Below are 14,615 nucleotides of genomic sequence, written 5' to 3' on the forward strand. Positions count from 1 at the left end.
AACTTTTTGGCCCGAGGGCCATATCTGGGTATGGAAATTGTATGGCGGGCCATGAATGCTCATGAAATTGGGGGCTGGGGTATGGGAGAGGGTGAGGGCTCTGGCTGGGGGTGCAGGCTCTGGGGTGGGGGCAGAAATGAGGAGTTCAGGATGTGGGAGGGGACTCCGGGCTAGGACCGAGGGGTTTGGAGGGTGGGAGGGGGATCAAGGCTGGGGCAGGGGGTTGGGGCGTGGGAGGGGTTTAGGGGTGCAGGCTTGTCTTGCCTCCAGCTCCTACGCAGTGGCACAGCCAGGTGGCTCTGCACGCTGCCCCATCCGCAGGTGCCGCCCCTGCAGCTCCCATTGGCCGCAGTTCCCAGCAAATGGGAGCTGCGGGGGCTACGCTTGGGGTGGGTGCAGTGTGCGAGCCCCCTGGTTGCCCCTACATGTAGGAGCCAGAGTGGGGTCATACCGCTACTTCCGGGAGCTGTGCGGACCCACCACATGCACAGAGCAGGGCAAACCCCAGACCTCACACCCCTGCTGGAGTGCAAGAGCAGGGCAAGCCCCGGATCTCGCTCCCTGGCAGGAGCTCAAGGGCCGGATTAAAACATCTGGAGTGCCAGATGTGGCCCCACGGGCTGTAGTTTGCCCACCCCTGGTGTAGATGCATATGAGGTATTTAAAGATAAGCAGAAAAAGGGAGCTGAGGAGCTGGATGATTGATATATGAGAAAAGACTTAAAAGAGCTAAATAATTATTTCTTGGCTGAGCAAAGATTGAAGAAATGGGGGAGAGAAATGGTCTACAACTATTTAAAGGATGTAAAAACCAATGGTGAAAGGAATTTTAGTGTGTTACAAGGGGGAAGTAGGAGAGTAACTGAAGTAATAAGATGAAATTGAGTCTGACTATCAGGAAAGATTTCTGCTGCTTAATATGCACAGGACTCTGCATTTCAGGCCTGATCTGCTCCCAATGAAGTCTGAGAGCCTTGCCAATGACTGCAGTGGGATTGGACCCTTTAGGTCTTTTTTTCTGCTTAACCTCCTCTGTGCTCTGCCTAGGGGCAAGAATGGATGACAAATTCCTGGATGAGGTGGAGGAGAGGAGGAGGAGAGGGCATGAGATGCTAATGGCAAACTCATGGGAGCGGACAGAGTGCCTAGTTCTCCATCCTGGCATTAACTTGAAATTGGCCCTAGCATGTGTGTTAATGTCTAGAACTGTCCACTTTAAATTCGTAGTTCTTCTCCAGAAACTGCCTGTGTAAAAGTATCACTGCCTTACTCAGCAGATCTGTTGCACCCTGTGTGTATTAGTCAAACATGCTGACTTCAGTGACAGAAATAAATTTTTTCACTGCTTTTAGTCCTCTCCCACCTACGACTGAATAAGTTCAAGATTGTATATTCCATTTGTGCATGATAAACAGAATTATTTGCTAAGTTCCAACATACTTTGGACTATCCTCCTGCCAAATTTTTGAGCCCTCAAGGCATTAGAATTCTTTTTAATATACAAAAGCATTGGGCAAGCTAAACAGAGGGATTGCTGCCTTTCGCTCTGCAAAGTAGTATTAGAAAGAGAACTAAGAAACTTACCTCAGAAATGCAGAAATCGTATTGAATTAAAGTAATAGCTCAATTAGCTCTGCCAAAGGGAAACTGATAAACATTTTAGTAGGCCTGGTAGACACCCTATCCAAAGAGAGCAGTGGTACACATACAGGCATTGTTCACAGGTTAGCTTGGGTTACCTTCACAACACTCAGCACCAGATGCCTGATGAAATTAAAACATGCATTGTTCATGTGAAATGTACAAATTTACAGCATGTGTAGCATTCCTAAACATTACTAAAAATTATCTCTGCACAGCTAGCAAGATGCTTTAACGGTAAGGCTTACTTCCAATTATATGATGCTTTGTAGCTGTCAGAACTGTAGCTCAGTCATGGTGATTGTATCATTTCATGGTACTGATTAAAATTTTAAGGATCATAGATGCATTAAATTATAGATAATTTGTGAGCGTTAATCAAAGAGAATAATGAAATATGACCTCTGTGTGTTTTCTGGTAAATGAGGACAACAGAAATGTTTCTGTACAGTAATGAGCAGAATTTCACACTCAATTATTAAGCAAGTAGAAGGAGCCAAGACATTTCTTTCTTCATACCTTGCTATAGTAATAATTCTTGTGTGTAGTTGTGATGGCCTTGGGACACTGAACATATGTTAATATTTAGAATCATTTGGCTGGAAAGTCTACTTGTGTCTCTACTGAATTACCTAATTTGTGGGCAGGGCAGGAGGAAAGAGATGAGGAGAAATCCAAAGGATGCACTTACTTAAATTATACTGCTAAAAGAAGAAACAATAACTAACTAGAGAGGGATTTGATCTGCTTTTGAATCTGGCCTGCAGCCATCTAGTTCAGGCAATTTTGGAGACCAGTCCTAATCGCAAAATGTTAGATAGTATGTCTAACGTACCTTCCTTCATTACCTACTTTCTTACACCCCAAGTCTGGATATCTGATTCTCACTGCCTCCCTTTTCATCCTTTCCCCTCCCACAAAAAAGGTTAGGCTTGGTCATTCGTGCAGGCTCTATTTGAGCCCAATTTATAAAAAGAGTTTTTAATAGTAGCTGGGTATATTCAATCCCAGGAATTTTGATTTAGGTTCATCTATTAAAAACAAAAAAATACTTAGCTGTTATTTGGAAAATAAATCTTCATTGTAGCACTGAAGGAGTTACATTTTTCCCACAATGTTGGGAGCTAATGTTAGCTGTTCTATAAATCCATTTTAAAACCTACAAGCTTCTATATGGGTCTGATAAAGCAAAATAGGAGAATAAATCAGGGTTTTTTAACCACTTTTAACAGATTACTGTGTACTCTGTGAACCAAGTAGTTGCTTAGCAACTTAATGATCAGTGCAACCTGGAGGATCCAGTGAATAATGTCAGTGTGATTAACACCAAATAAACCAAGTGGCTCTGAAGGGGAATAAAAAAGCAGCAGAACAGCCCAAGGTGAAAATGGCATCATTCACCATGAGTTTCCTTAATTGCTCCAGTCGGATTCAACATGCTAATAAGGAATAAATAGTAATGACAGTTATTGTAGTTTACTATCACTACTGTTACCAAATCACACTGCTTTAGACAGAAGTGGTTATAATTTATTCAGGATGTAATTCTTATATGGTTCTGTTTTGTGAAATGTTTTGATGTTTCTGATGTTAGCAGTGGGCCTGATTCTGTGTGGTGATGCTAAGTGCCTTCAACTCACATTGAAAACAATGGGAGTCAAACATGGTTAGGCAGCTTGCAGGATTGAGCCCTGAAGGGAGAAAAAAACGGTAGTGTTGGTATGTTTTTTTTTTTAATGAACTTGATATTATAAATGTTTTCTTACCTGTCTCAATTTTTTATATTATTTACCTGGAGAAGTGACATAATTTTATCACAACCAAGTAAGGCAGAGTTAAATTCAGTAGTGAGTTATGCATAGTAAATAATAAATATCAGTGCATTTGGTTATAGGGTGACTGCAACTTTAACTCAACACCATCATCTTTTTGTGACTATTCTAAACAATCAAACTACCAGTGAATTTTTTTCAGTTACTATTGTGTCCATTAGTTTCAGTTCATCTCATTAATTGTATGTCAGCCAGTTTCACAAGATCTCTTGCTTTGTACGTTATTTTGCAGTGTTTTAGTCATTCCATTTTGTCATTTTTATTTGCTCCCATGACTGCTGTTAACAGAAGAGGGTCATGCTGAAGTGCCATGAAGTAAGTGACGACAAAAAGCATAGAGTATTCTATGTTGTCCCTTCTCTTTTCTTTAATTTTCACTCATTGGTATCACATTTTTAGTGTTAACTTTGTTTCTAACTGCAGTTGGGATTGGTTTATCCTAATCCAGAAATGGTAGCCATTCTACAGTCACCGATTTACAGAACTAGATCTGATTTCAAACTGAGATTAAAGCCACCTTTTGCATGGAGAAAGATTTCAGCAACGATTCTTAAATGGGTTCCTAAATCCATATTTAGGTGCCTAAATAAGTGGCCTGATTTTCAAATATGTGGCGTGCTCAGAGCTTTGCAGGTGTTTGTGGGATTTTTATATGTTATTTACGTACCATTATTCTATTAGATAAAGCTCTCTTTTCCCCCTTCACTAGTAGATGACTTTGTTTGCAAAATGAGTTAACCACCAATGTTGCTGCAACATTTTAATTCACAAAATTTGTCAGATCATACACAGTTTCTCCAAAAGTAATCATTCACCTCTGGGGAGAGCACAGGACAGTCCAACGGCAAAACTCACTCACTCATTGATCCCAGGTAATGATTCAACAGGCTTTTTCCCACATAGCCTTATAGTATCCTCTTGCTCTGCTTTACCATTTTCACATTAGTCCACTTCGTTATTGGACCAATTGATTAAAACCCAGTGATAAATGAGTTATTTGGCCACAGATCAGTTTTGTTCATACTTTGACAAAATGAAGTTGCATCTGATTTTGTTTAATGCAAAGACAAATCACAACAACATAAAAGATTATCAATTTCTATTTTATAAGTTAGGCATGAGGTACAGCCAGGCTCCCCAAAGTCCACTACATCCTCTGCACTTGTAGCTGTGATTCCTTCCCCTTCGTACTTCTAGTCTGCTCCCACTTTTCCATCTTCTGTTAGTCATGTGAAAACTGCCCGCTCCTGCTGAAGCAGCCCCTCTTCCCTCTATCTGAATCCCTTTCCCTCACCACGGAGAGCATTCCTCTACTGCAGAGACTTCCTGAGCTTTCTCCAATACCACTGAAACTTTTACTCCAAGAAACCCACGAACCTCTAATGATCGCTGCTTGCTCCCACTGAAACCATATCCCCTGAACAGAGACGTCCCTTCACAGACCATTTCCCAATCCTTCCCAGCTAGCACTAAACTAACTACTCAGCAAAATGCTCTGTGCCCTACCAACCCGCACCAGCCCCCGCCAGGATTCCTGATCCTGCCTCACTTCCTTCCTCCCATAAACCACCCCACAATGTGACTCAAGGGCCTCTTCTGATCTCTCTAGCTAACAGATTCTGGCAACTAGCTTTTCAGTTTCTCTATTGGACTGAACTGAAGTAAAATACAAACATTTGTGATTAAAGAAAAATTTTGTTTCCACAAGTTAGGGCTTGAATAACCTTATTTCGTACTGTATTGCTATTTATATATTATTGGCTTTCTTTCGCTAAGACTTGTTTTTCTAAAAGAAGGTGGAAGAGCTTTGTCATAGACAGCAGGCCTTTAGGCAAGTCACAGTATAAAAATAGCTCTGATGAGAGCATAATGCATGGTTTTGTTGTTCCCTCCCCCCACTTCCCGCAAGGGAGCCATCTAGAATATACTGCAGCATGCTGTCTGCCACTGAATCTCTGTTAAAATTAAAAATATAACAGTGTATTTAAATCATGCAAATATGATTCAGAATTAGCTAGTAAAATTTCTTGTTTGCAAGCCACATGGACTGCTTTTGCACTAGAGAAATACACCATTGTGACACAATACTTATATATTATGATGTAATATGAGCCAGTGTAATATGCATTGCAGCCAGTGCAATCACACACAAGTGAATGTCTACACCAAAATATTATCATTTGCTGATTCTTAATAGGGACAGATTTATTTAAAATAATCGTTGTTCTTCACCTTTTCAAGTGTGCAAGTAAGGGAGAGAGTTCAGTCTGTAATTTATAAAGAAATTTAGTTTTAGGCAGGAGAACATTAATATCACTACTATAATATGATCAAACACACACCTTTATATTGACCAACTAGAATGTACATGAATCCATTGGCTACCATTTTGCTGACCTTCCTATCTTAACGATGAGCCACACAACAGTAGAGAACTGATATGTAGTCTTTCATATATAACTTTAAAAAACAGAAATGAAAGAAAAGAAAAATGAATTCAGAGAGTCTAGAATAAAATAGTTGCCATAGAAAACGAATAACAAAATATAGGGAGAATGGCAGTTACTCACAATTTTTTTTCTTATGTTATGACACTGAGTATGCTGAAAAAGCTATATAGATTTCTGTATAGCACATGTTGTAATGCAAGGATTGGCATGGCATGTAAGGACAGTCAAAGGAGGATCGTGTGATTTAAGGCACAGGATTAGGAATGAGGAAAGGAGGAGAGGTCTATTTCTGGCTGTGCCACAGACCTGTTATGTGACCTTGGTTGAGTCACAGAACTTCTGTGGCTATTGTCCCATCTGTACAGTGATGTTAACAGCTACCACAGAGGAGGCTTGTGATTGTAAAGTTGAATTCATTAATGTTAGTGCAGTGTTCTGGGTTTCTTGGAATGAAGGTGCTATAAAAGTGTAAATGTTATAATTACAGTATGTTGTTTGAGATAGAGCTGCTAATGTTTTTCATTGAATAACTAAAATAGATTTGTCCCATCTATCAGACAGTGGCATAGAAATAATGTAAATATTTATAAGAGCATATTAACTTTTTGTTAAAGGCATAATGCGGTTTCCATGTAAAAGGTACAGTAATAATATTTTTCTGAACAAATATATACTTGGAGTCCATTACAGCAGTAATTTATGAGCAGCGACAGTACGTTTTAAAGTGGAAGATGAAGATGGAACCCAGTGTTGTCAGTTATATTGCTGCTAAGCAACAGGAAAATATCAGTGCCTAGCACAATGGGGACCCATTCTTAGTTGGTCCCTTGGCACTACTGTGATGAACATGGATTAATAATCAAAACTTATTTTTTATAATAGTATAGGAAAGTTAAATCAAAGACACACAGTAGGTGGAGGTGTAAGGAGAAGTTTTCACATGCTAGTGGATTAGGCCATAGAGTGCAATCATTCTTTTTCAAAGCAAAACTGCCATTGTCTTCAAATGGTGTCTAGCCTTATTGAGGAATTTGGAGTGGCCACTTAGTTCTAAGTTAAAATGAGTAAAGTTATTTACTTCTCTTGGTTCATTGATTTCTTTCTTACTATATACGGCTTACAATATGCTAGTGCTGTTGGTTTGGGCCCAATCCTGCAAGATGCTGAGAGCCATTAGGCTCCAAGCAGCTCACAAAGGCAGTACTGAAAACCTTGCAGATTTTTACCTTTCTTGGTCAAATTACAATACTGTGCAATAATAGCTAAATTCTGAAACTATTGCTCCTACTATACTTTTGGAGTAACTAAAGGACTGACCCTGCAAACCTTAAAAGATTTTGCCTGTTCCCTTTGAACCTGTGGAATGGTTTGTGTGAAATCAGTAATACTGCTTGTGTGCATACAAAGTACTCAAAAAAGTAGGGCTTTGCAGGATCAGGCCCTGAATAATCAGAATGTAAATCCTGCTAAGAATTGATATGTTGTGTTACTCGAGCTTTTCAGATAAATCTGATTTATCTGACCTTTAGCTCTCATCATAGTGAATATAATTGAAATAGTGTATACTGCTAGTACTGGTGTTCTATATATGAACATCTATATGAACCGTTGGCTCAAAACTAATATGCCTGTAGAATACCCATTGATGAAACAAAGTCAGATTAAATTTAACCATTTTCATGGTAGCCAGATTGTATAAATTTGGAACTGCATCACTTAACACGTCATTTAAAACATTTTCCAGGGCACAAACAGACACCTCCGCATTGTTCACCAAAAAATAGGCAGACTATATTTTTATTAGACACTTCCTGTTCAAGTGACTGATCTGTCAAAACTCTGAGCACCCTCAATTCTCCTTATAGTCAAAGGGAGTTGAAGGCACCCAGCATCTTACAAAATTTGACCCAGGTAGCTGGAGCTGTGCCAAATACATAAAATAGGTTTTCAGTTTTAATTTGCCATTTTAACAAAAAGAAAAATAGATTAATAGGTTTTGTGGCCTGAGATGTCCACCTTGATTATCTAATTGTAACTGGAAAGTTTTTTGTCATGAGGGAACAGGTAGTCATTTGCCATGGGGAAAAATATCTGATTAGGGAAACCAAAAGTGGCAACATCATGACAGGAAAGAACTGACTGTTTAAAACATAAATGTGGTTTGCTGTTGGTTGGTTGGTACTCTCATCACACTTTTGGGTTGCCTGTTTGTTGACAAAAAATATTGGAAGCGAATTTTCCAAAAAACAGTGACTGGATGGCTGAAGGGTTTTGTAAAGGTATATGGAGCTTTTTACCGGTAGCTAGCTAGTTCAAATCCTGCCCAGGACAGTAGATTTCATAAAAGTAAACAAAAGTCATCATCTCTACAAAAAGATTGGTGATGCCAATCCCCTTCGGAATGTACCCATATCCATATAAACTATTAGCACCTTCACTAGGCAATGTCAGCAAAGGCTTTAGTGGGAACTTAAAAGACTAAACTAAACTTTCTTTCCAAGAGGTGGTCTCTGCAGGGATCATTTGAAGAGATTCAGTAAGCTTTTTTATATAGATGAATAGGAATCAAAATAGGCACTAAAATTAACTCATCATTTGATATTTTAAGTTCAAAGTCATAGTAAATAACATGCTTCAAGTAAGTTTCAAATTCATGTTTAAACTCTGCATTTTTTGAGATTTAAATCCTGACTTAGTCAGAGACGAGACCAAACCAAAACCAGCCACTCCCAGTATTTGAGGTGTGTTCATATTCAGATCTGAACTTCATGGCCTAGTTACATATCTAGAACTCGTACCCAAAGAGTCCTTGTGTTTGTAACATTTTCCCATTTAATTTTGAATTAATTTATAGAGTCCATGTAAAGGGAAGAAAATGTAAATGTATCATGTTCTCTGGCTTTTTTTAAACTTCTCATAGGCAAGATTTTCATTTATAATGACATTATGGCTTACCATTGATCATAGAGAGTTAGGTTTGTTTTGTGGGAAAGAACTGTGATAACTTCTTGGTGCCTGTGCCTTAACCTGACCGTGTTACAAAATGTACATTCATGTGTGAGATCTATCCCACCCCCCAAAAAAACTTCATTTTTGTTACTTCAAAATCACTTTTTTCTCTTGTTGGTAAGGAAAATCTTTCATTCAGTTGCTGATGTTTCTGGATGTTTTCTGTTTGTAATTTCAGGAGCACAGAAGTCATGAGTACTGTCTCAGGTACACGAAGTACAACCATCACTTTTACAGTCCGGCCTGGAACCAGCCAGCCCATCACGTTGCAGAGCAGGTCGCCAGACTATGACAGTAGGACATCAGGAGTGAGACACGCTCCAAGCCCTGTGGTTTCACCAACAGAGATTAACAAAGACATCATACCTGCTCCTCTGACTGCTGCTGCTTCAGCTTCATCTCCTTCTCCAACTCTGTCTGATGTATTTAGCCTACCCAGCCAGCCTCCTTCTGGGGACTTATTTGGCTTGAACACAGGACGCAGCAGGTCTCCTTCTCCCTCAATATTGCAACAGCCAATCTCAAATAAGCCTTTTACAACTAAGCCTGTCCACCTGTGGACTAAACCAGATGTGGCAGATTGGTTGGAAAGTCTAAACTTAGGTGAACATAAAGAGACCTTCATGGACAATGAAATAGATGGCACCCATTTACCAAACCTTCAGAAGGAAGACTTGATAGACCTTGGAGTGACTAGAGTTGGGCACAGAATGAATATAGAAAGAGCTTTGAAACAACTACTGGACAGATAAAAATGGCTACTCTTGTCTCTCAAACTTCTGTTATAAATAGAGATGGGCTGGTACTGAAATACGCAAAATGTCTTGGCTGTCTGTGAGTGCCAGCAAAAGAAGAAAAGGTTTAATTTAGCTGCTGGTACTCAGTAATGCAGACTGTATGTTTAGTGCCCAAGCTTAAACCCAAGTAAATGAAATTAATGGGGCTATTTTATTTCAAAGGTAGGGGTGGGGAGGTGTGGGGTGGAGATAGAGAAGAAAGATAATTGTTAACTTTGAAATATTACCTATCCATTTATGATGCCCTTCATCTGGACCCAGAATGTGTAAGTTTTCTTTTGGTTTAAAACCACAAGCATTTCATTTTTGAGCAAAAAATAACTTTATTTTATATACACCTCTCCCCTGCCATCCAGGGTAGTCCGTTCTTGACACACTCTTGTCATGGAATCTCAACATTTTTTTCCCTTTTGGGCTTTTTTGGATAGATCCTCACGTGCTTTACCTTTTTAACCAGTTTTTAATTAATAAATAACAGATGCACTACTTCACCCCCTCTTTCACAATGTCAGTTTGATCCAGTGTAGATCTTTGGTTTGTTGGCAGTGAAGCTGATAGTGCTGTTGGAGACTCTTGTTCAAAGGTAACTGTTCTGCTTTACTTAGGTATTTCTTTATTTCTGCGTTTATATTTAGCACAATTCCAAGGTAGCAGAATAGGTTTTAAACATGCTGTACTGACCTGATAAGTAGAATGTGGAAACTATGTATAGATTGGAAGAGAATTCTCTCAGAGATCCCATGAAATGAGGCTAGTTTGAACCAGACACCCCTATTTTGCAACCAGATAAACTGCTAATGAGGCCCAACATATACTATATGAGCAGATTAAAATGTGGTTGTGAAGAGTGTTGGCTATACTGTGTCGATGTGCATCTTTTAGACTTTTATAGTCAGATTTTTCAAACATGCTGAGCCCCCACAGATCCTGCTTAATTCATTGAGTTGCAACTACTCAACAACTGAAAAACTGGGATATAAGACAGGATATTGCTTCCATGGAAGTTAGTGGGGAATGTTGCCACTGACAACTGGGAGCAGGATTGGGGCCTGTTAGTAGAAATAAAAATGTTTCAGCATGTGATCACCTACAGTTTTAAAAATATTTAAAGGGTAAATGTTAACAAAGGAGGGGACATGTGGTGTCCTAGAATGCAAGTGTTCCAAAGGGCCAGGAAAACAGAGGTGTCCAGATTTATGGACTTGGTTCATCATTTCCTGGCTAGCCTGGGTTGGGCTGTTGGTGGAGGAAGCATAGTCAATGCCTAAGCAGGAGCAGAAAGCTTCCCATCACACTCAAGTGACTTCTTTACTGTGTTCCAAAATTATTAGCGGGGTCCAGAGAGTGATCCATCAAGCCCTGATCAGCATTACAGACGATTGGCCCACTTTGGGGTTGATTGTTGACTGCTTCTGCACTCTCTGTGTACCCTGGCCATACAGAGTTTTGGCAGATTTGACTTTTTTTTCTTTAAAGTTAACAATTTTCTCTCTGTGTCTGACCCCTTTTATAATTAACACCTCTATTAATTTCTGTAGGAGTTTTGTGGGTCTTACTTTCTGAACATTCAACCTGTTCAAGGCAGGCACATCATGTATGGACAGCCAGACTCTCAACCTACCATACTATCAGGTTCTCCCACCTTTTGGAAGGTTCCTGATTTTTTTTTCCTTGCTATGGTCCAGCCTCTCTCTAATTATAATTTTTTTTCTGCTCACAATCAAGTGTCTAATTAGGTCTGCAACAGCCCTAGAACAAGTAAATAAAATTTAGCAATTTAAATACCTTTCTTTACTGCAAGTTTAAATAGTTGTACAGATAGTTTATAAGCACAATATTTTAAGAAAATAAGTGGCTGGTCTACTGGGCAGCCTTTGTGCCACTTCAGTGCTAGAATGTTAAAAAAAATAAAAAAAATAAAAATTAAAAAAAAAAAACACTTTTGTGGTTTAATACTATTTCTGTGGAATAAGAAGTCTTGACCTTTTTAAATCAACCTCATTTGGATGCATCTGAACCAGCAGAGCTGTGTTATATTTTCTATTTTTCCTAGAACTTCTTCAAAGGAGGATGAATACTTCTTCAAAAGTGATTACACAATTAACAATGCATTAGCAAAGCAACTATTCAACCTCCTGCCCCCTTTATGGAACAAATCTTGACTTAACATCTGTTACTACACCCTTTGCAGGTCTATATTTGTATTTGAAAGTTCCAAGTAACCTTGTAATAAAAATCAATATTGAGGGGTTTTACTTTCAAGAGTACTGAGTTTTTCCATAGTTACATGGCTATTGTTGTAGAGAATGACATTTTCATTCAGATATTCAATAATGGCACCTTAGGGCCATCAAATACTTTAAAAAGTGTAAAAATGGTAATTCAGCCATCATTGTCTTCCATTTGGTGATATTACAGAATTCAGTAAATAAACCACTAATGCCATGCTCCTTTTTGTTTCTTTGACTACAGTTGGTATTACCTCTATAATATGTGCCAGAAAATACATTAGATAATACGGTAGTAAAAGAAAATGTAGATGATGACTTTTAAGCTGCTTTTTAATCACAACCTTATTGTTGAATTTAGGTTTAATGAGTGCTGACATACACAAGTAAATTACAGCTGATGGTATCCCTTTCTTAAACAAGTGTTGTTTCTTGCTTATGTATCTTTTCAGGCACTTAAAGAATAGGTACAGTATAATTAGTAGAACAGAGATTAAAAACACTAAAGAGCTAATGAAATAGTTTATTTTTACATTGTGTCTTATGATCTAAAGGGTAACAGGACCTACTTTTACCAATAAAATACACCTCTGCCAAGATGAATTGGTCTCTAGCTCTGTTTGATGACTTTGCTACAGAAAGCAATAGTAACAGATAAAACTCCTAGTATTTTCATCAGTTTTGGACATGTTGGGGTGAGGGAATGGCCCTATTATTTCACGCTACTATGATAGTGGAGAAGAAAATGTTAGAGCTCTATGAAACATGTTATGATATTCCAGGTTTTAGGATCAACTTTTGTTTATATACTGTAATTTAAATAAATTGCATTTACATGCCTAGTTTCTGTAATATTTGTGTATACAATACCAAAATCACACAAGATGTAAATTGTGTATAACTGCAGACTCCTTTCCCTGAGTGTCTGGGAACATTTTAAGTTTAATTCATATATTATAAAATGACTAGATGTGACTGTTGATTTACAGAATTTACATATCACAAAAGCTAATTATTTGTGGTACTTAAGTTAATAAAAATAGTGATTTTCTGAGTTCTTAAACAAGCATTACCCAGTTGATCTGGCAATGATTGTGTGTAAGCCACAAATATTGATAATTTTTCCATTACATTTTTTCTTTTCTTTTCTAGATATTAATGTTTCTCAATATAGTTTGTGTAACAATTTGTGTTCACGTTATCTATGTTGCTGTAATTTTTGTGCTTTAATTCCTCTTATTTCGAATTGATTAAAAATCAAGCTCCTGTAACTTGCACTTTCCCCGATCCTTAATACTCTTGTATGGCAACCAAAATTCCTGTAAGAAATAAATATAATATTGCACTAAGGTTGTGGTTCTGATTGCAAACAGTGAAAGCTGTCTGAATTTTTGTTAAAAAGTTGCCAAATTTACAATTTAATGTAACGTTATTGAAACAGCATAAAATGCTTTAACTGCATATAGCTAGAGAGAAAATAGGTTTATCAAATGTTAGGGAAAAAAGTTTGCTTTGGTTTATCTTTCTTAGTTAAAGCTTTTTACTGCTGAAACCAAATAGGTTTTAAATTTCAGATTCACATATGAGATTTTAAAAGTAAAGAATTTTGTTAAGTGATGGAAAAAAAATTTCTTTTTTGGCTTGGAAGTGATTTCAGCTGATCATTTTTCTGGACTTGAGGTCGGTCTTTATTTTGGTGTTATCAAATAAGTGTAACTGATCATGCAAGGCATTTGAATTGTTGGCCTGTTTAGCAATCTGGTGAAATTCTAACAGGTTTTTGTAGGAGAGAGCCGCATTACAAAGAGCGAAGAAAAAGCAGCAGCAGTCCTTATCCAGAGTTCAGGCCTCTTGTGCTAAAGACACTACCACCAGACTTCATTAGTACTTTGGATAAGTTGGGCTCCACATTCTTCTTCTATCTTTAATTGTTAACTTGAAGAATTTTTTTTAGATGTTGAAATAAATATTTTAACTGCAGTCATTCTGTTTCATATCTAATGTTTACTTTTGTTTTTCCTGGGATGATCTATTTCTTCTACCTTTTTTTGGATTTATTTTCTGTTTTTCCTACATATTATTCTAATATCAACAGCTTTCATTTATTTCAGGTATTTCAATAATTCAATTATACAGAATATCTTTGTATCTGTAGGTATACATGTCAGTACATGATAAAATTTAATAATAAAAAATAGTTGTGTAATACACAACTATAGCATGCTGTGGAACTGCTAATTCTATGTAGGACTCAAGATGGTTACACAACCAGTTTTCTGGAAGCAGAATATTTAATTTCTATTATCCAAATTATATTGGTGTTTTTAATCTTGTTCCTGTAATATGTTTCTGCATTTCACAGTTTTATGTCCAAGACCACACCAAAACACTGTCCAGTGCTACTAATCTGGAACAGTATGATTATAGTAAATCATAACTCAATGATGCTTCAAAACACACAAAAAGGGAAAAAGTGTGTGCCTTGGATGTTTTGAATCTGATCTGCATAAAACCATGTTGTATTCAAATGATGTACTTAGATGAAAGGAACATTTTATCATCAATGTATTGTCGTAGTTGATAAAATAGTTAGAGTGCCTTGTTTTCTGAACTGAGAAGTCCCTATCAATGCACAATTAACAAGGGTTAAAAAAAACT

The 14,615-nt window shown here is 37.7% G+C and overlaps 1 protein-coding gene across 1 annotated transcript in view; it reads left to right on the forward strand.

The window, feature by feature from the left end:
- SHANK2 (SH3 and multiple ankyrin repeat domains 2) overlaps window positions 1–13,306 on the forward strand; it is a 700,055-nt gene extending 686,749 nt beyond the window's left edge. The window contains exon 24 of the mRNA XM_045014265.1: window positions 9,111–13,306. Within this exon, the coding sequence (XP_044870200.1) occupies window positions 9,111–9,684 (574 nt within the window). The 3' untranslated portion in view covers window positions 9,685–13,306. The remainder of the gene's footprint in view (window positions 1–9,110) is intronic.
- Window positions 13,307–14,615: the final 1,309 nt, after the last annotated feature.

The sequence above is a fragment of the Mauremys mutica genome, chromosome 4 (genome assembly GCF_020497125.1).
Source record: "Mauremys mutica isolate MM-2020 ecotype Southern chromosome 4, ASM2049712v1, whole genome shotgun sequence".
Classification (NCBI taxonomy): Eukaryota; Metazoa; Chordata; order Testudines; family Geoemydidae; genus Mauremys; species Mauremys mutica.